The sequence below is a fragment of the Rhipicephalus microplus genome, chromosome X (assembly GCF_043290135.1).
Source record: "Rhipicephalus microplus isolate Deutch F79 chromosome X, USDA_Rmic, whole genome shotgun sequence".
Lineage (NCBI taxonomy): Eukaryota > Metazoa > Arthropoda > Arachnida > Ixodida > Ixodidae > Rhipicephalus > Rhipicephalus microplus.
Genome location: NC_134710.1, coordinates 395,523,200 through 395,543,243, shown reverse-complemented (window position 1 = coordinate 395,543,243; position 20,044 = coordinate 395,523,200). Strand labels below are relative to the sequence as shown.

Genomic DNA, 20,044 nt, shown 5'->3' with positions numbered 1-20,044 from the left:
GTGGAGATCTAAAAGAAATATTGAAAAAAATAGTAAGCAAGCATCGCGTTGTCTAGCGCTGCGATGCTTGCTTAATTTTTGACTCTCTGAATAGAAAAATACGTTTGGGAATTGAGGGAATGCGCAAAAAAAAAACAATTTGGTTGTCGATGCTGCCTTTAGGTTTCGGCACTAGTTGTCATCGCGTCATCGATTTTGACGGTTTCCACTAAGCCCAACGCAGCTTTTAGTCGGTAAAAATGAGAGGCAATATCTTTATTGGAAGCCAGAGTCTCAAAGTGATAAGTTTCACGAAATTTCGTTGATTCAATGTGGCCGAAACACGAATAATACGCTTTGAAATTTGTGACGTCAGGCGCTGCGATTTTCCCGTGAATTTAAAAAAAATTTACTTCACTTTCCTTCTCTACTAAAACATTTTAATGATGCAATGAACGCCGGTACAGTTCTAAGTGTATTATTTCAATTCCTGATCTAAGCAGATTCATCGTTTCGTTTTAGTGTCCTATAAGCTGACGTGTGAACATGATGTTGGACACGGGAGTGAAACTGCACAAATAATAAGCTTTAACAGAAACAACCTATTCGGACATTACGATCAAAGCCTCTGCCATAGCACCCGTATGCGTGCTACGACACAAAATAGGCGCTGTATTCAACGTATTGTCACCCTAAATCTAGTGCGCATGAGTATACTCTTTGATCGCAGCTCTAGATAGCTGTGCTCAGTAATATTATTGTCGTTTCGGTGAGATTACCCATAGAGTTTTCCTATATTTAGAGGGAACTCGGGCACTGCGATCGTTCAATCACCATGAAAATTTTGGGTAGTACACAGCGGTGCCTAATCTTCGCGCTTGCGTCTTGGAATGAACTTGTGGATTTTTTTATTGTGCTTTAGGGTTTGTTTCCTATAGAAGAATGTATCGCCGTAAATGAACATCGTGATCCAATTTGAATGGGTGAGCCTGCAACGTTTAGGGTGGTGAAGTGGAACTAATGAACATTTGCTGAACCTTGTCTTGCGACAAATCGGCTCGAGGTCACACGGAGTTGAACAAAGTCGAAGGAATGAAGTTTAGACAAATCTGTGTACTACCCATCATTCCCATCCTATGCTGGTTGAAGCACCGTGCGTTGCAGCTGTCATGGAAACTAGCGCCTAATTTGACTCTATAGTTTATTAGTAGTAAACTTTATAAGATTACGCTCATGATGCAAGTACTGTAGTTGGTTCTGCATGTACCATGAGAACCAGCAATAATGCTGGAACTTTAGATCATCCATGTATGAAACACAACGTGTTGTAACGTAGGTCTGATTTCTCTACGATCGACGTATGTTGCTGACGGTACAGTGTTGTCGTGCGAGTGTTGTTCGTTTGTAGAACAAGTGCTACCTAATTTTTGGGGACAAAGTAGCCCAAGAACAAGTTTATGTTTAATAATAATATTAGTTGGTGGGGTTAAACACCCAAAAGCACAATATAATTATCAGGGATGTAGCAGTGGAGAGCTGCGGAAATTTGAACCTCCTTGGGCTTTTTAAAATGCACCTACATCTATGTACAATAGCCTCAATATTTTCGCCTCTGTCGAAAACCGCACCGCCTCGACCAGGATTTTAGCCCTCGACCATCGGGGCAGGAGTCTGCCCGCAAAACCATAAAACCAGCAGCATGACAGGTAAATTTTGTTTTGAACAGCCCGATTTACTCATTATTTAACGTCACAACCACGTGACATCAACGTGGTTGAGCTTGCAATAATTTGTCTTGCTTCGAAAACACACGTGCTTTTTGTAGTTCACTCGCACGATGTCATGCCCTCACTACCCTTGCCATCATGCCCTCGATAAACATAATTATTACTGTTGGGAAAACAGATATTTAAAGAACTGCAGACATCTTCATTTTAACTCTTTTTAAAGATGTTCCCTTTCGCCCGAACCGTCGCGTGTTCTGTGACTGACGCTCGCCCTTTCACAGAAAAGGTTGGGTCTTCGGACTATACTGACCCTTGCCAGACCAGGGGCGCGGCTAACAGGATGGACAGAGTGGTTGGTGGGGGGTGACTCTGTGGCCGAACAGGCAGTGACGAGAGACCTTCCGGACAACGAACGACAACACATTCTCGGCTCACAAACTCAGATGTGAATAAACCAAGTAACCACCTTTTGTTGTATGGAACCTCACAGTCATCAAGTCATTGAAATCAAATCTTTTTATAACACAGATTGAGTGTTTTAAGATGACCTATGTAGGCACTGTGGTTACTTTAGAGGTGAAGGTAATGAGCACCTGTAAATATAATGTTTTTGCTCCAATAGCCTTCCTTGTTTCCTCATCGTCAGTTTTGCACACCCTTCCCCCTCCTTTCCCATGCTTGCCCACGTGATCGTTGCTAACAGCCAACCTTGAAACGACGAGAAAATGAAACTGCAATATGAAGGGATTGAAGGAAAAAACTGAAGCTTTACACTTTCCGCATTTCGTGGTGGTGGGGACCACATTAACACGACTTTGACCCCTGCTGTAATACTTGTGCTCTTCTATGTGCCCTTTATTTTCCAGCGATGCCCCTCAGTCGGTGGCGACGAGAGTTGCCATCCAGTTGAGCATCGAGAAGTGGAGGAGTGACGTGGGTGTGGCCAGGTAACTGCACCTCTACTACCATTTTCTGCTCCCATTCCACGCGTGCCAGTTCACGCTTCTTTCGTTTCCTAAAATAATCACTCCTGTGAGACTCGAATCGATGCAGTCTTGAACCTGCGAGTAAAACCGTGACTTACTCGGTAGAATTTTTCTTAAGATAAAACTTCGATGATCATGATGTGTGGGCTTTAACGTCCGAAAACCACAATAGGATATCGAGGGACACCATAGTGGAGGGCTGCAGAAGTTTTGGCCACCTGTAATTCTTTTACGTACACCCAAATCTGAGCACATGGGCCTACAGCATTTCCGCCTCCACCTAAAATGCAGCCGCCGCAGCCGGAATTCATTCCCGTGACCTGCGGATCAGCAGCCGAGTACCTTATCAACTAGAACACAGCGGCGAGGCTAACAAAAGTTTCAACGAATCAGAATGTTAGGTGTATCATTTTCAAACCTGGCTGATGAAAGGGAATGAACACTTAGGAAATACAGGCTTTTTGAATTCAACACCACATACGGTATACAATATTCTGTCTAATGAATGGAAGTGGGTGATGCGAATTTGAATATATGCGGTATGGAATTGCTATCTCACCATTAAATCATTTCCTCATTCAGTCACGTTATCACTCTTTATAGCACTTGGCTCAGCTAATGTTTATAGGGATAATTAAACATATAACGGTGTGCACTGGTTCATAGTCATCGTGAGAAGATAGTAAAACAATTTGTTTGAATTTCGACTAATGTAGTTATTCTACTGCATCGTAATGGTGCTAATTTAGTTATATACCTCCATAAATATTTTACAATATTCGATTCATTGTGATCTTGAAGAGCTCCTTAACGATTTCTGTAAATTATACAAGAGGGCTTGTGACAATGTGAGTACATAAATTACATGAACTAAAATAAAGCGAGGTAAACTATACTCGCACTAAAGTAAAGCGAGGCACCTTGTACAAAAGAGAGAAACCGGGGGATATTTGAGGTTGCCCTCCTCCAAAATTTTGTTTGAAGGCGTTAGTCTTCCTTTGGATACTTAAACGTTGCAATTTCTGTCTGTCTGTCTGCCGCTTGATTAAGCCACCCTGCCAAAGTTTAAGCACTACGCTCAATGCCCAGCTATAGACCTTGAACTGGTAGCTGCATCCACACTTGCAAACATTGTCGATCAAAAAGTAAATTGTATGCGTATTGAAGGCGCAACTCCAGTGCGTAAGTATTCGGTAGTGTGTTGATTAAGTAGAAAATAAATTGATACGTAATTTTCTTCGCAAGTTCTTCGCCAAGTGGTCGAGCCTGAGCTCTACCTTCCGTAGTCTCCCATGTACGCGCCATGAATTTCCGAGGCCACGCTCCACGTTTGCCAGATTAATCGCCGCACCACACGAGGCCTGTGCGAGCCTTGCCTATCGAATTTTCTATTCCGCTACAAACACCAAGAACCAATCAAATTGGTTGCGCAAATAGCGTCTCAAAATATTAGCACGTCCAATAACAGGGGCGGCTGACAACTCAGTACGGCAGCCCACAGTGATCTAGAGCAATGCGTGTGTTTAGAAGTGCGTAATAAATCACTCACCTTACGCAAAACTCTTAAATAGGCATGTTAAAAATTCGAGCTACCTGCGATACCAGCTCTATTTGTTTAGTGAAAAAATTAAAACTGATTGTCAAGTTCATTTCAGTTACCGTACGCGAACACTCATTATTATGGGTTTATGGTGCCTCTTTGGCCATCATAAAAACACTGGCAGATGAATCAGCGTCGCATCAAATAACAATGTTATTTACCTGAATTCCAAAAGAGAAAAATCCTACTGTTAATTACTACAACATTGTGTAAAATGCATCTAAAAGATTCGCAATAAGGTCATCCAAACCCTTGCATCAGTAGGCGAAGTTCGGAGGCTGAACACGTTTTTCATTGCTGTGATGAAAAAATAAATTGGAAACATTTATCTTTGAAGGCTCCGGCAATGCCTCAAGTAGAATACATTTAGGTATATTGGAACCGACCACTGAACTGTGTGAGCTCGTTCTAGTTTATTGCGTCAAAAACATTGTTTGTTTCCAAGGATTCTTTGAGATAAATTGAGAAAAGTTGTTTCGTCAGAATTGACAATGCATTAAGTACAAATTATCTCGTTTTGCAGGGTGGCGGACTATGTGCCGGCAGTGCTAGTCGGCATTTGGTTGTGCATATACATCGCATCAGTCTTCGGTTTCATCCTGACTACACCGTAGGCATCTTTTGAAATACTATGTTGTAAATTATCATTGATTAGTTTTCATGCTCCATGAGATTACTTGTGCGCCATCAATTTGTTTTTTTAAAACTATGTTCTAATGTTATCCTATAGTATGGAAAGAAAAAAAAACTCTCGCAGAATTGCTAAGCTGCTTGGACGGGGTTTTTTGTTTGTTTTTATCTGGAGGGTAAGCACTAACTAGCTAGCTCGCCTTAGGACACACATGATCTCAAAGCGTAATTCTCCTGGAACCAGTAATAACACCGGAAAATTCCACCTTGTTGGAATCGTGATGCAATCAGGTGCAATTTTTTGGTCTAATGGTATATTTCACTGGCCGTTTTTGAGCACTCCGGAAGTTCTGGAGAATTTGCATCAAATACGTACAAAGCATTATTACCGCAATAAATCGAGCGATAAGTGATCAGGGAGAACGAACATTGCCTGCATAACTATTTATTCTCGTTGTAGAGCTGCGAAGCTGTCAAATCGACTCTCTTTCAAACACACGCAGAGCACTCTCAAACAACTTCCGGAATCTCACATAAGTTGTAAAGGTCTGGGCATCCACGTTGATTTCGCAGTAACCTATACGAATAGGTAGAGACACGCTTACTATTTAAATCGGACGTTCTAAACAAGAAATGTTAGTTCATTCATTCACCATTTCGGCATCATGAGCACAAATATTCGTGTCGAAGCGGGGAAAGGTAGCAGACGTTTCACTGAACTACGGTTGTCGCAAGCAAACGCACCCTGACAATAACAGTTCGCCAGCAATTACCACAGCTGCAGCCTTGAAGAAGTCGAGTTTGCTTTATTTATGTAGAAATTTAGAAATACTGCAGCCCATTATTTTGGGCCAAGCAGCAGGTGAATTACAATAAAAGAGAGCACGAATATATACATGCTAATGCAATGCAACAACAAATTAACATAATACTTAAAAAGAAGCAGCAATCACCATTTGGCCTCATTAAAATTCACAAAGAACAATGGTGTGCCAAGGCAGCCATGAAACCATTCGACTCAAGAACATTAATTGGTAGGAAATTCGAATCGTGCACTGTTTAGAGAAAAAAAACGTATCTGTGAGCGTTTGTGCTGGTGAAAATCGACGCAAGTAAACATTCATGACTGTGTCTTGTTTTCCTTGTATACATATAGTGTGCCTGCAAACCAAAGAGAACAGTGCCATACTATTTTTCGCTGCAATCGTATTGTGTAGTAATACAAGACTATTATTTTCCTGCGCGTTTGTAGGGTCTGCATTAGCTTTTGTGATATCAACGATGACGGGAAGTCTGCCTGCAATATTTTCTGTGTATAAATCTCACACCTTCTCTCGGAACTCGCTCAAGTTTCAGAATGTTAGTGTTATTATGTGGATCCGATGCTTTAGCCGCATATTCTAATTTAGATCTTACGGTTGCATTGCAACCTAATATTTATTTCTTATAGACGCATACTTAGGCTTTCTATTCACGAACCACAATTCATTTGAAGGCGGTTGAGCAGATATCTGAGATAATTTTTGTCCATGTTAGTTTCTTAGTAAGAGTGGCTCCAAGGTACTTGTATTTTTTACTTCGGTTATGTTCTGCTTCGAAGTTGGTAATGAAACTCACTGGAACGCTTTTTCTTTCTTGTTACATGCAAATGTGCTGTTTTTTTGCATTTAACTGCATTCCCCAAGTCATGCACCACTCAGAAATTGCTACAAGGCAACTCTGCTGCACATCGTGATCGATATGTTACACAATTATCTTACAAATAACGCTACACTCCAAGCCCCAAAGCAGAAAAAAGAGTCTGTGGTTCGTCCATTTGGGGGGATAACTGCATGGCCACAACCATTACTCCCCGAAGAATGAACGATTCGCCCTTTTGGGATTAACTGTCAGTGGACGAACAGTTCAGTCCTCAGTAAGTTTGAGAGACAAAATGTCAAGGAGTAAAAGGTACCCCTGTAAGGGAGGAACTGACAGCGTAGGAACCAGCTGTTTGACCCATCAGTTGCTTCTTCTAAAAAAATCCATTTATTACAATGTCTGGCTGAATTACCGAGAACTTGGATGTTGATTAATGCATTTGATGACATATACAATCAATACGCAAGAAGTAAATTCAGAAATAAACTACAGAACATTAACGCCAAACCCACAGGATTCGATCTCATGACCAGTGGATCAGCAGTCGCGTACACTAACCACTATACCACACCACAGCTCATAACAGAGTGAAAATTACCGGGGCATATGTAGGTACCGTCTTGACGCTGCGCGTTCTGCCATGTTCCTCAAACCATAAAAGATTCCTTGTTGGTCTTAAGCCTTCAGTGTTTGGCAAGCAACCATTCGTTGAACACATTTGTGAAAATGTGAAATGCGTTAAATGGGTATTTCTGCGCGTGTGGTTCGGGCGCATTTTTATGCTTGATGAGCATGTATATAATTACGTGTTCCCGTATTTGTTGCCGTCACTGTGCCAACTTAAGCTTGCTCGCTTCAGAGAGTACAGAGCGTGGTTGGTAATGTTGTTCAGCGGAAATGTCTGTTTAGTGACAAAAAAATAAGAACGTTTGAAGAAACAGCCAAGTTTATTCAGCGACTCATGTCAAATCTGCCCCATCATGCACACACGTCAATTCAGCACCCTTTATTAATACAAAATTTATACTCTATGAAAGACAATAAAAGAAACAATGCTTCATTGTATTGGATGCTGTCCAGCCGGCTTCACAAAGTGCAACCACCCCATCGACAGCTGCTGAGAACGTGTTGGTAGCTGCAAGATATTGACTTTCCCCGGAAGCCGCAACGCTTTCATTCATCGGATTCCTGAATAATAATTGCAGAAGCATTCATTATTTCAGACAGAACTGTTCATGCACTTGTAGTTACGTCCAATCGCATGAAAGTTTGATGAGAACTGCTTTTTCACAGAACCTGTCATAATGCAATGAAACAGTTAAAAACGTGTTATGAAGATCAAAAAGCCCACTCTTGAGTTTAACAGTTCAATCTTTCACTGCGATACGTGCGTGGGCCCACTTATTTATAATGAAGCTTACACCTCATTTTAGAGGTTTAAAACTGAACCATACCTAGCATCGCTACAAACGAGTGAAATCGCCGACGTTGTCGCCGATTGCCTGTGTTAGCGGTGTCAAGTAGAGGTATACATGTCATGTTAACAGCTGACCTTCTTAAATTAGTTGTTTACCTTGTAAAAAATGGCATTGTGTGGAGTATAAGTGACTTTTTTAAGAGTACGGAAATCTCTGGTGAACAATGCTTATTTAGCTGCACTGAAAGCAAAACAATTTATGAACAGCTTTACTTGCTACAGCTAATGACTGCCACGTTTCGATGGCTCATGCACGCTTGTAATTCTATAGCAGACGGGGCAGCCCTCGCAACGCTGTGTAGCGCGAGCTCACCGACCATGCGGGTTTTCTTCGTGAAGAACGTCACTGTTGAAGAAACGGTGCTTGGTACATATCAACAGCACACAGGTAAACCTCGCGGAGTGATGGCAGTCTTGTTCACACTCACCTTTCAGGCGACATTTCAGTCGGCGCGTGGCATTTCCATAGCGTAGCACTTCATTCCAGTATCGGATCACGTTTCCTACAGCGCAGAATTGATTCAGTGCAGCACAAGAGACAGCAATTACAACTGCATAACGATAACACATCCACAACACACCGCTACAGCAACGAGGGTTACCTTGACGAGAAAATCACGCCGCGCATTATTACAGCTTCAGCTCGAACATATTTTTATTATTTGCCTGAGGATGGGGGCTTACACATTTGGTTATGTTTATGCTATATGAAGAATACTATTTTGCTCCTTACGTAGTTGCCGTAGTTCTCATGACAATATGCACTAATTCAAACTGTTAACAACTCATTTCTTTAGGTAACTATTTGTTTACACGCATGCTGACCATTCCTTCGAGGCTACGTCTGCGCCGGAGGGTTCCGCGGGAGTAATCGCTGCTCCGTATGGTCTAACAATTCCTCTCTCTGTTTGCACATTTCGAAGGAATGGTCAGCATGCGCGTAAGCAAATAGTTACTGCACACGGCACTCTCGTCTTGCAGTTAATCTCTCCATGGACTAACTGTTGCTTTCAAGGATGAAATGCAGCACTTACTCCCATTCTGCTCCTCTGCGGTTTCGAGTGTATTATCCGCGTATAACCAACGTTGTGGAAACGTCGGCTCCGGCGACACCCCCTGTGGCAGAATGTTTCATCTAAGCTTATTCAGAGGATAATCCCAAATGGCTTCATTGAATTAGAGTACTGCCAAGACCGAGATCACTGCTTGAGGATCACATGTAGAAAATGGCCTTGTATTGTTCAAACGTTTATTTCCAGCAACAAAATATTTTGTTTATGCTGTTTTGGGGCAGCTAAGATGGGCAAGGCACGAGTTCGAGCGGCCTTCGGCCCGCAAATTTGTGGAGGTCTGCTCCTTTTATGGGCGTTTTTCTTTCTTTGAATGTGGTGATTACGGGGTTGTGCTCAGAATACACCATGGCACTAGCTGTCTGTCATAGGCTCACTCGGATCTAGTAAGAGTTGTGACGTATAGGTATGAGGGCATAAAGTTCCATCGGGCACATAATCGGTGCTCCTAAGAATTTTATAAAGTGTTGACTTGAAGCGAGAATCTGTCTAAATCACGGAGGCTTGTCATCACGCATGTGTACATAGAAACTAAAGAAGGGGCTCTCTCCCATATTCTCTTACGGGCTCCTACGAGGCACTACATAATAGACTACCTGTGGGAATGAAATTGAACTGATAAGGTAATTTTCCAAAATAATTAGTAGAGTTCAGTGAAAGGCCAGTTTTAAACACGAGTTTCAGTACTATGGCTGCCTTCTTCGCTGCATTTACTTAGTGAATTTGTCACTACTCAGTTCACTGGTGTGATCGTATTACAATATCTGTTTTTTATTTGTGGCAAGGCTTGAAATAACTGTGGTTGGGTACAACTCTACAGATCCATGGCGTTTGTTTCTCAAATTCGGATGCACACAAGTCCGCACCAATGGGCGCACATTTCTGACCGACGTCATGAGCCCGGCGGCCGGTGACTGCGCGTTCTAAAAACATTTGCGCATGCACGAGTGGGACCATTTCTTTAGTCACCACTGAAGGTGTCAGACGCTGCGCTTCAGTGGTTGAAAAAAAAACAAATTGTAGCTTTTGAATAGAACACCCAGTAGAATTAGTAAATAAAAGCCAAATATGCAACTCAATGGCAGAAAGTTCGTTTTCACAGCAAAGCTCTTTATTTAAAAATTTTGCACCCAAAACAAATTTACGTTGTTGAATGCAACCACTGGTACGGCTGTTTTTATGTGCTATTGTTTTCTTTAGGAAGGAGGAGTGAGGAACCTGGTGCAGTTTTGTATGTTCCTATACAATAGCTTGTTTACTGTGGACAGTATTAATTGCTTATTTTAGCTGATGACCTATCTTACTATCATAACAAGAATTTAGTTTGAAAATCTTCGAGCTGTGGCGTCGTGAAACCATTGTAGTAATTGAACTAACGAGCGGTGGCTATTTTGGATAAATCAAATAGTAGATATTTGAATCGCAAATTGATTTATTTCTAAATATATTGTACAATTCGTATTAGAATGTCCGAGTATTCACACACCCCTGAAATACCCTTGCATTGTGCTTACTTCAAACCCACGTCGGCCAACATGGCTCCCTTTAGACGAGAGTTTTCTAACCTGGCAAATATATTGTTTATTAGACAGCTAACATCATCAAAAGCGTGGTGTATAAAACTAATGCCATTTTTTTCTCTCACGAATACATGAAAAGCCGTCGTGACAGTCTTTAGGTGTACGACGCATGCTATATATGCTCGCTTATTCAATTTACGTGGCTTTGCCACTGCTTTTGGTGATTCGCAGAAGCTACGAGAATCTAGAAATGGACTTTATCGTCGTCGTGGCCCTGTTCTCGCTTCCTTGGAGCTGGTGCGGTGAGACACGCGCGGCGGGAGTCCGATTAGTCGTAGAACGGATACCCTGGGGAGCTGTCATAACCTATGGGAGCAGCTTCACGCTTTCTTTCATCGTGCAGGTAATAGGTCTTATTGAATAGATTTTTTTACTTGCGCATAGACACTAGAGCTTTGATGTTTTCAAGAGCATTTACACGGTGATAGAATTGCCCTTACTATTAGGGGATACAACAGGCCAGTTAGTCACAGTACTTACAGACTAGATTGTGAGTTCAACCCATAACGCTCTGTATGCTATAGCAGTCTTGTTCAAGCCTGTTGGTGCAGACTTCTACAGCTTTTGCGTTTACAAAAGGAACGCAGGTTAATCTAAAATGCCATTCTCCCTTTGATGCACAAATGTGCACGTATAGGAGGTATCATTAGTTTCGTTCGTTCAGCGGTCTACAACTAGAGCTTGCAACATCATTTCCAGGCCTTTCCGTCTTTCTGGACATGGTTAACATTCTTGAATAGTTACACGCAAGGGCTGGACAGTGTCTGACAAAACAGCCGACAATTGATTACTTGTTGTCTTATGTCTCTCGCTCTTTTTTTCACACCAGAGTAGCAGGTTCGCTACTTGGTTAAGGGACCATCTGATAGGTCTTCAAGCTCACAGCAAAATACTGTCACAAGCAAGTCTCACTATTTGTGCCGCCATCATGACTGAACTGCTCAGCAGCCGCAACACCGTGCGAATCCTGTTGCCCGTGGCGACTGAAGCCGTGAGTGCGGTGTTATGCCTAGTTCTGGTAATATTCTGGAAGGGATATTAAAGCTACTTTCCACATCCCTAAGACTTTATATGGGCATTTCGGACCTACATAAATACGATCCTTTTCTCTGTTCACATGAAAGGACGGCCGTTGATTTGAGCATACTCAACCGGCTTGTGTGAGTCGTAATATCTAAATATCTATTGGGTTGCTCGCTTCACAACAGAGGCGGGCGAAACTGTGTCAAGAGAAAAACTTTATTTCATTAAAAGAGCGTCGCGAAGCAGTTTACGCAAAGAGAACGTGCTTTTTTTTCTAAAAAAATACCTGGATTTGTCGTAGTGAACAAGTCGAACAGAGAAGTTGTTTTTCGTCAGTTAGATTCTGATTTTTACAAGACAGAGTTGAGGAGATGAAGACGCATTCTGCAAGTTTGGGTCACTTTGTGTCACGTTTTTGCAACAGTGACGACCGCTCGACTTGTTTTAAGCAGTGTTACATACAAAATGTGTTATGAGAGTTGCACATTTGTTTGCTTCACATCCGCTAATTGCTGTCGTTAAAAAGCCACGCAGCATTGCTCTGCCACGTCAGATATCTAAATTCATCGCACCCATAAACAAAAAAAAACCTTTTGTGCTGTGCACCCTTTTGATGATTCTTTAATGAAAACTGTGTATCAAGTCATTACGTAACACTGACTTATGATCACGGAGAAAAATTCACGACCAAATGATAGTATAACAAAAGTATTGTTAATTTAATTTCACAGTCAACCATCGGAAATCTTACTGAACCCTATTGCATGGTTTTTTCACAGATGTACAAGATCTTTGCATTAGAAATTGCTCAGTTTCCGACACCCTGTAGCACTCAGAGAGACAGTTGTTGCGTAGAGGCAGATTCGTAAGCAATCTGAAAACTGCAGAAAACTCCCGGGTTCTTTTTTTTTTTAGCTTAATGCGACAGTGATCTTCTACAGCTCGGCATTTTTATCTGCACCCGTAAAAAAAAGCAATAGCACTTGGAATATTTGTTGAACAATTTTTAACCACATGCGTAAAAAGTCGAGGGATTGATGAAGCGTTCATCTTTTTTCTTGCGTACTCTGTCCAATGAAACCAACTGGCAATGGAACCAACGATAATATATGGGCGTTATTTTTCGTACAGCACAAGCTGAAATGTGGCAATTGTGGTGCAACTGTAGCGAAATTGAAGGAGAAAAAAGACTACTCCCACCAGTAGGGAGTGAATCTACAACTTGCAGACGACGCTTGCCATGCCCTACCAATTGAGCTACATGTATAGGAAGGTGGTTGTCCTTTCGTCCACTATATATGGTGTATATGTGCCTTTAAAACTGGAAGTGTTAGCCGGCACTGCTTGCAGTCGTGACGGGGAGTGCGGAGCACCCTTTTTTCAGGTGGCGTCACATGGTGCGTGATCTTATTACGAGCTGGCAGCTGATCCATAATCCCTCACCTAATACTCGAAGCCATCGAGCCTGCCTGAACGAGACCCTTGCTGTGAATTAACGAAGAACGAATAATTGACCGAAGGCTCATTTTATTTTGTAATGTACAACGTAATTAAACTAACAAAGAATGAAGCCAAGAAAGGTATAGGTGCATTATTTGGAGTCTTCAAATTTAATGTGCTAAACGTGATACAAATCTGTTAAGATTGGGTGGACAAAAACACAATTTGCCTAAAAATGGAAACTTGAGCGAGTTGGTATGCGTTCATTTTGGTTGAACAAAGCACACGAGACGAGGACGAAGGAAAAGAACACAGGCAAGCGATGACTTGTTAGTTGCGTTTCAGCACCTGTCTGTATTTTTTTTCCTTCGTTCTCGTCTCGTGTGCGCTATTCAATCAAGATGGGACAATTTGCCGCTGGTAGGGCCCGAACGTATAACTTTTGGAAAATGCGTCCTATGCTCTACCGATGCTTTCGAAATGTCTGTCTCTTTAGATAAGAAACAAAGTGGGGCAGCTGCATGGTTTATTTTACCACATCGATAGGAGCAAATACTAACGGCACGCTATATCTTCGCACTTCTCCCCAAAGATATAGAGACGCTAACAAGAATGCGAACCCTTTTGATCCTGCGCAGACAAGTTTGACTCTTATACTTGTCATTCGAGTGAAGTTCTTGGATTCTACATAAAGGCCCTTGAATGAAAGGTGATGTGGCAATATCAGAGGACAGGTTTCAATAACCGAACAGAGACTCGTCAGGATAGAATCATTCGAGCGTTTGGGCATCGCCCACTCGATGTTATGGCTGGGACGCTGACGTCCGTTCAACATTTAGTAATTTTCATGTGGGTTATATTATATTATCTTGGGATATATGTTCCAAAATTCCGGTATAGTTGATGCACGCCATAGTTGGGGGTCGCGGAAACATTGAGTACGTCTTGTTCTTTAGAGTTTGGTGAAATCGCTCAGAACACGGGCGAAGCGCCGCATTTTAATGCTGCTTCCGTGGTTGAGAGAAATAATAATAATAATAATAATAATAATAATAATAATAATAATAATAATAATAATAATAATAATAATAATAATAATAATAATAATAATAATAATAATAATAATGTACTTTTATTAATATATTATTCTTAGTTTATTATTACTTGATCTAACGGCTAGCACATGAAAAAATAAATCAATAAAGATATACAGTGCAATACACTCTTTACAAGAATAGATCAAAGAAAAAAGCAAAAACGCACAGAGAAAAAGAAAATAGCGCAAAATTGGAAAGATAAAGAGACGAGATGAGAATCATGAAATGGGTGTGAAAAATAAAAGGGAATATACACAACTATGCGCGAGGCTTCGGAAAAGCGAATAATCTGCACATTGTGCGAAACTGTGGTAAAACAGTTAAAATCTGAAATAAAAACAATGACAGTCTACAGTGAAAAACATCAAGATCATGAAAGTGAAAGTAACAAAGAATTTGTATTTTATTAGCTGTAGAGTGCTGAAAGAACTCAGGAGGTACATGAAATGGTCTATTATTTCTGATCAACTTACGCGGTATACGAAAATTTATACATCTGAGAAGTAAAAGGCAGAAAATCATACGATAAACTAGTTTGTAAAGACATAAGAGTTCAACGCAATTTCCTCGGCAGTGAAGTGGTGGCAATGAAAATAACATGGTAGTGTTAGGACAAGATCGAGAGTCATATCTAGCAAAATTTTATTTGTGAATTCGTACGAGTATTTTCTGAACTCATTAAATCAAGTCACTGCAAAATTTACCTCTGCCATTTCAGATCATAGATGCATACTCAAGTTGAGGAAGACATATAGCGCTATTCAAATAATAATAATTAGAATAATATGTGGATTTCCACTTCCAAAACAACAGTGTGATTCTGAGGGACGCCGTCCTGTAGGGCCGCGGAAAATTTGACTATCTGTTCCTCTCTAACGGGCCCTTACATCACACAATACACCGGCCTGTAGCATTTGGCCGTCGTGATAAAACCCCTGACTTTCGGCCGGGCAGCCGGGCAGCCAAGCAGCGTGATTGCTGTAGCACAGAGGCGGACTGATCTACGGGCTGTCGTCTGTGAAAAATATTTTGTCTAATCATGACTGAGCTCTGTATTGACAGCAGACAGGCGGTTATGAATGCTATCTTTATCCATATTTATAACGCACGCGTGTTGAGAGTATCGCCTCCAAAGCAGCGCCAACTGCGTCAGTTCGGCCAGCTGTTCTATGAGAGAGTATGGATCTTTTTCTTGCGAATCCAAATACCAAATATTTTGTCGACACAGAGCATTTCAGTCAAGTGTTGTCAAGTGGCAATAATATGACCGGTAAATTTTTTTGCAAGGAAGTTCTTCGTGGTTCGTAAACTGCCGTTCCTCTCAATTTTTGTATTAAGACTAGTGCTTGCTTTTCTTTCATTGTCAACAACGTCTCGCGGACAGCTTTACTGATCAACATGGCACCGGCTGACTGTGCTGCACGTTCTTTTTTTATCTGTTCTTTGAATGTAACTAAAGGACGTTTGCAGGCCTTGGTGAGGCCCTGCAACCCCCTGTACTACGCACTGCCAATCACCGTGGCTGCTTCCACTTCGTTGGTGTTTCCGACAGCGCGCGTCACTCTCGCTTTGCTGAGTGATCTGACAGACATCGGACCGCTGTCCATGGTTAGTTGAGACGCTTCGTGCGGTCATTCGTGACATTTTGTTGCTCCAATCTTTTTCATAATCTCTACTGAAAGCTAATTATTTCGCCCTGCAATGACCTAACCTTGTGCTTTCTATACTTCATACATATACAAAAAATGATTTTTCATTCTGACCAGATTTTCACAAATTGTTTTTTTCGTTGTATTTTTTACATAAAAGCGAGATTACATTATGTTAATTGTGTCTTACGCCATCTTTTTTTAAAACTACCTCAATGCAACTGCGCAGTGATATACTGTCGCAGGTGTGCAAGCAAATTATCCTTTTGATAGGTCCTAAAGTTATGGGAGTGCCAATGCCTGTAACCTTAAGCATAAAGTACTGAATGTTGAACACGTTGGGTTTGCTCGTAATAGCTGCGCTTAGGAATATTGCTTTTTGAAGTCAGCGAGCGTCGATATTTTCCTATCGGCAAGTGAGGGGTTGAAAAGACAGCGTGATTTTGTATCGGAAAAACTAGACCCATGATCGCAAGAAAATCATCTCAAAATTCACCATAACAGAGTGTAAAAGGAGACTGGAAACTGAACACGTCATTTTTGAAGCCTGTGAATGAATTTACAAACATGTTACGGTTGGTGGGGCTAATTGAGCTGTCAATATACAGCTTTTACGTTGTTAATATTTGTAGTGTCTTTTTGATAATAATAATAATAATAATAATAATAATATTAATAGAAACAACGTTCAGTAATAAAAATCTATCTGAGCATGTACCCTCACCTCTTGATATTTATATACGAAATGACAGGCTGAGTTTACAGATAGTGTTGTAGAGAGCGACGTTCCTGGAACCAGTTCCTTTTGGCAGGAACAGAGCAACGCCACCGTTACATTCAGGGTCAGTAAAAGTGCTACGGTAACTCGTTATGTTTACGATGGAAAGGCAAAAGAGAATGGCGTCTTCTTTATGAACGTTCCATGGTATTCAGCAGGTGCACTCACGCACGCAACACATCCTGCAGGACATGGCAGATAACCGACGGCGTCAGGCACAAAAATGTACCGCTCGCCTGTCGCCTCACTATGCTGCATCCTGGTTTACACTACAAGGCGCCCGCTTTACGAGCAGCAAAGCGTGTGACGCCATGACCGACCTCGTGCCGGAAGGGGTAGTTGACTCTTTACAGCAGAGCTGCTACGATCGAGCTTTGTCGTCTACCGTAGCAAAAAAAAAAAAATATATTATCCTTACGAACCAGCACGCACTCCATCATCCTCCTCCCCTTCTGGTTTTCTCCCAGAGCATGTCCACTGATTTGTCCAGTGTGAGACGCAAAAACCCTGATTGGAGGAAAAACACGTAAACAGAGGGAGTGAAAGCATATATATATATATATATATATATATATATATATATATATATATATATATATATATATATATATGCTAAAAAAATTCTTGCTGAAAAAAAAATTCTGCTTCAGGCGGGATCCGAAACCACTTATCCTCGATTCGAAGGTGGGGATTGTAACCACTCGACCACTCGGCCATTCATCTCTTAGGCTTTTTTTTTTAATGGTATTTATTCACCATAGAAGCATGACACTTTGAAGCAGTTATATACAGACAAAAAACGGATAAATTCATTTAGCTCGTATCATAATATACAACGAACACATCACAATGAAAATGAACAGTTTTCTCTGGGGCGAATGTACCGAGTAACGAAGCTTTGCGGTGATACACTATACAAAGGCTGTAAGGATAAGCATCTAATCAATGCAAATGCCACTCTGGCAGGCTTTCCATTTTCTCGCATATATCTCTTAGCAGAGTTAACCATACTAATGAAGTGGGGCGTTGAGGAAATTATTGGCTAATTGTTTCTCTACAACATGCATGCACGCTAGCAGAAAATAGCATAGCTTTGTATAGTATGGTGCAGCAAGTAGATAGTAACGGAATTGTGAGGGCGAGGAGCAGGGCAGAATGAGTATAAAGCGATACAGAGAGAGAGAGAGAGGAAAGAGAAAGCGGATGGAAATAAAGACAGAGAAGAAAGAAAAAAGACAAGAGTACTGCAGAAAGAGAAGGAGAGCAAATTGAAAGACAGAAAAGTACACCGAAATATGATGGCTTATTAAGAAAAGGAGACTCCAAGAAGAAGCTACTATATATTCTGGACATTACTTTCTACTCGCTGAAATATTGAATAACCACTCATTAAGTTCCTAACTACTGTTCCTTTCGGTGCACTTTCCTGTGCAAGAAATTTAGTTATATTGGTGCATGGGTGTAGATTTTCATTTGAATATCTGAAGTGCAGTATCCTGACTACCCTTCTAAAGACCGACTTGAAAAGTGCCCCCACAAAACGCGTCTTGAAACGTTTATTTCAATTCATGTCCAATTCATACATTATATGTATGAATTGGACATGAATCAAGTTCAAGCTTCAAGTTTCTCACTTTTATTCGTATCAGGTTATGTGACACTGTATCCTTATTAAAAAATCAACAGTAACTTCAGTGTAACGGTACGTTCCAATTTTTAAAATGTAACTTTAATGAGTTCATTTCACATTAGAGGAACCTGTAACGGGAACACGTTCCAAAATGGGGCTGTAACGAGGAACAAGCATTCGTTCCTGTTTTAGAGGAACGTCTACAAGAATGGTTCTCACTAGTAAGTGATGTTTGAGTTTGCTTTACCGTCCTTGCTGATATGTCGAACATCAGGATTTGCTGAATATTCTATGCGTACGAAAAAAACAATACCGCTTAAGAGGCGCTTTTCGAACGTAGATCCACGTAACGTAAATACACTGAAGAGACAAATTGCTTCTGAAAGCGTGTTTTTAATTGTATATAAAGAGGTTCAAATGCGTAGTAAACCTTTACTGTGGACAAGATGTTTTGTGCTGAACGGTGGGGACATTGCTTTTCAAGCAATTACAGCCTGTTGTCGGCGCTCTTCCCAGTCTTTTTACGTCCCTCTTTTATATATATTAACGTAGCCCGTTGCAACTCAGTGCAATGCTCCATGTATCCTCATGTAGGGGCCCTTCTTGTCATCGAAAAAATATTTTAAAAAATATCGCCTACACTGACTGCATCGTTATTTCACTATTTTTAAAGCAATTTTGAGCTAAACGTTTCTTTAAGAAAACATTGTGTGGGAATACTTACGCGAGAACTGATATATTAGAGAGAAAACCCAGTAGGCTAATCCCAAGGCATTGAAAGGCACACATCATTTTCATGGCTCAGGCACAGCCCTGATGCTTGCGGAAACTTCACCCCGTATTGAGGAGCCTACCAGTTGGACGTGCCATCTCAACCTCACGAGCTACAATTAGAGTCACAGACTATGAAAGAAATGAGTAAGCATGTGAATTTGCAGATGTGTTTGTATTTCTGCAGCTGCTCTACGGCGCCCTGATGAAGGCGTTGATTGTCACCAGCACCATGATAAGCGTGGACACTTTGGGCCATCAGGCATATAACTGGTCAGCGCTGCCAGCCTGGATGCTAACGCACCACCTGAACGCTTCCGGCGACTGGTTCGTGAGCTCGAGAGAGTCTCGGATGATGCCTTACCAGGAGCATTTCGGCGCACCTCTTCTCTGATTGCGCTATATCTCGCTGGATTTATTTTCTTACTGGCAGAAAAATAAAAATCTGGCCTGGCAATATTGTAGATGGGCATAAGTTAATCACGTTTTTCGTGACTTCAAACGTACTGAATCGCCCGTATCAACGACTTTCGGGTCTATTTAGCTATTTTTGTAACTGGAAGTGAATTGATCTCCACTCATATGCTACTAAGTAGTGTCAGTTTTAAAGTCTTCTTAACGTATCGGACAAGCTAGAAATTCCCATTTCCCCACGAAAAACTCAATTTTCGATTGAAGATGAGCCTTCCATTTTTTGTTTTTTATTTTAAACAGAGGGGGAATCGACTGTATTTGTAACGCGACAGCAACAACTTATCAAGACCGTTTGAATTGCCTTTGTGCATCCGCTGATGAAATGTGCTCAGATATGTGAAAATGTTCGTTTTATAGACAGCCGTAAGCCGTGGGGAAGCCTGTAACTTGGTCGACCGGCGCCATTGTTTTGCTTCCGTTCACCCTACGGCCATCACAGTTTCACGTCGATACAGCTTCGAAAGTGACACAAGGAGGACAGAGCTGAGCCTT

General features: G+C 41.3%; 1 protein-coding gene across 1 annotated transcript; it reads left to right on the top strand.

Annotated features, from left to right (window-relative positions):
* The first annotated feature begins 11,526 nt into the window (after positions 1-11,526).
* LOC142777353 (Na(+)/citrate cotransporter-like) lies at positions 11,527-19,481 on the top strand. The gene is made up of 3 exons (XM_075881675.1): positions 11,527-11,681; positions 15,721-15,858; positions 19,266-19,481. Exons 1-3 carry the CDS (start codon positions 11,619-11,621, stop codon positions 19,470-19,472), a joined length of 408 nt encoding a protein of 135 aa, XP_075737790.1. The 5' UTR covers positions 11,527-11,618; the 3' UTR covers positions 19,473-19,481.
* The last annotated feature ends 563 nt before the right edge of the window (positions 19,482-20,044 follow it).

Coding starts and splice junctions, on each gene's coding strand:
- LOC142777353 (XM_075881675.1), top strand. CDS start 11,619: ATGACTGAACTGCTCAGCAGCCGCAACACCGTGCGAATCCTGTTGCCC. Junction 11,682..15,720: donor TGCCCGTGGCGACTGAAGCC/GTGAGTGCGGTG, acceptor GGACGTTTGCAG/GCCTTGGTGAGGCCCTGCAA. Junction 15,859..19,265: donor ACATCGGACCGCTGTCCATG/GTTAGTTGAGAC, acceptor GTATTTCTGCAG/CTGCTCTACGGCGCCCTGAT.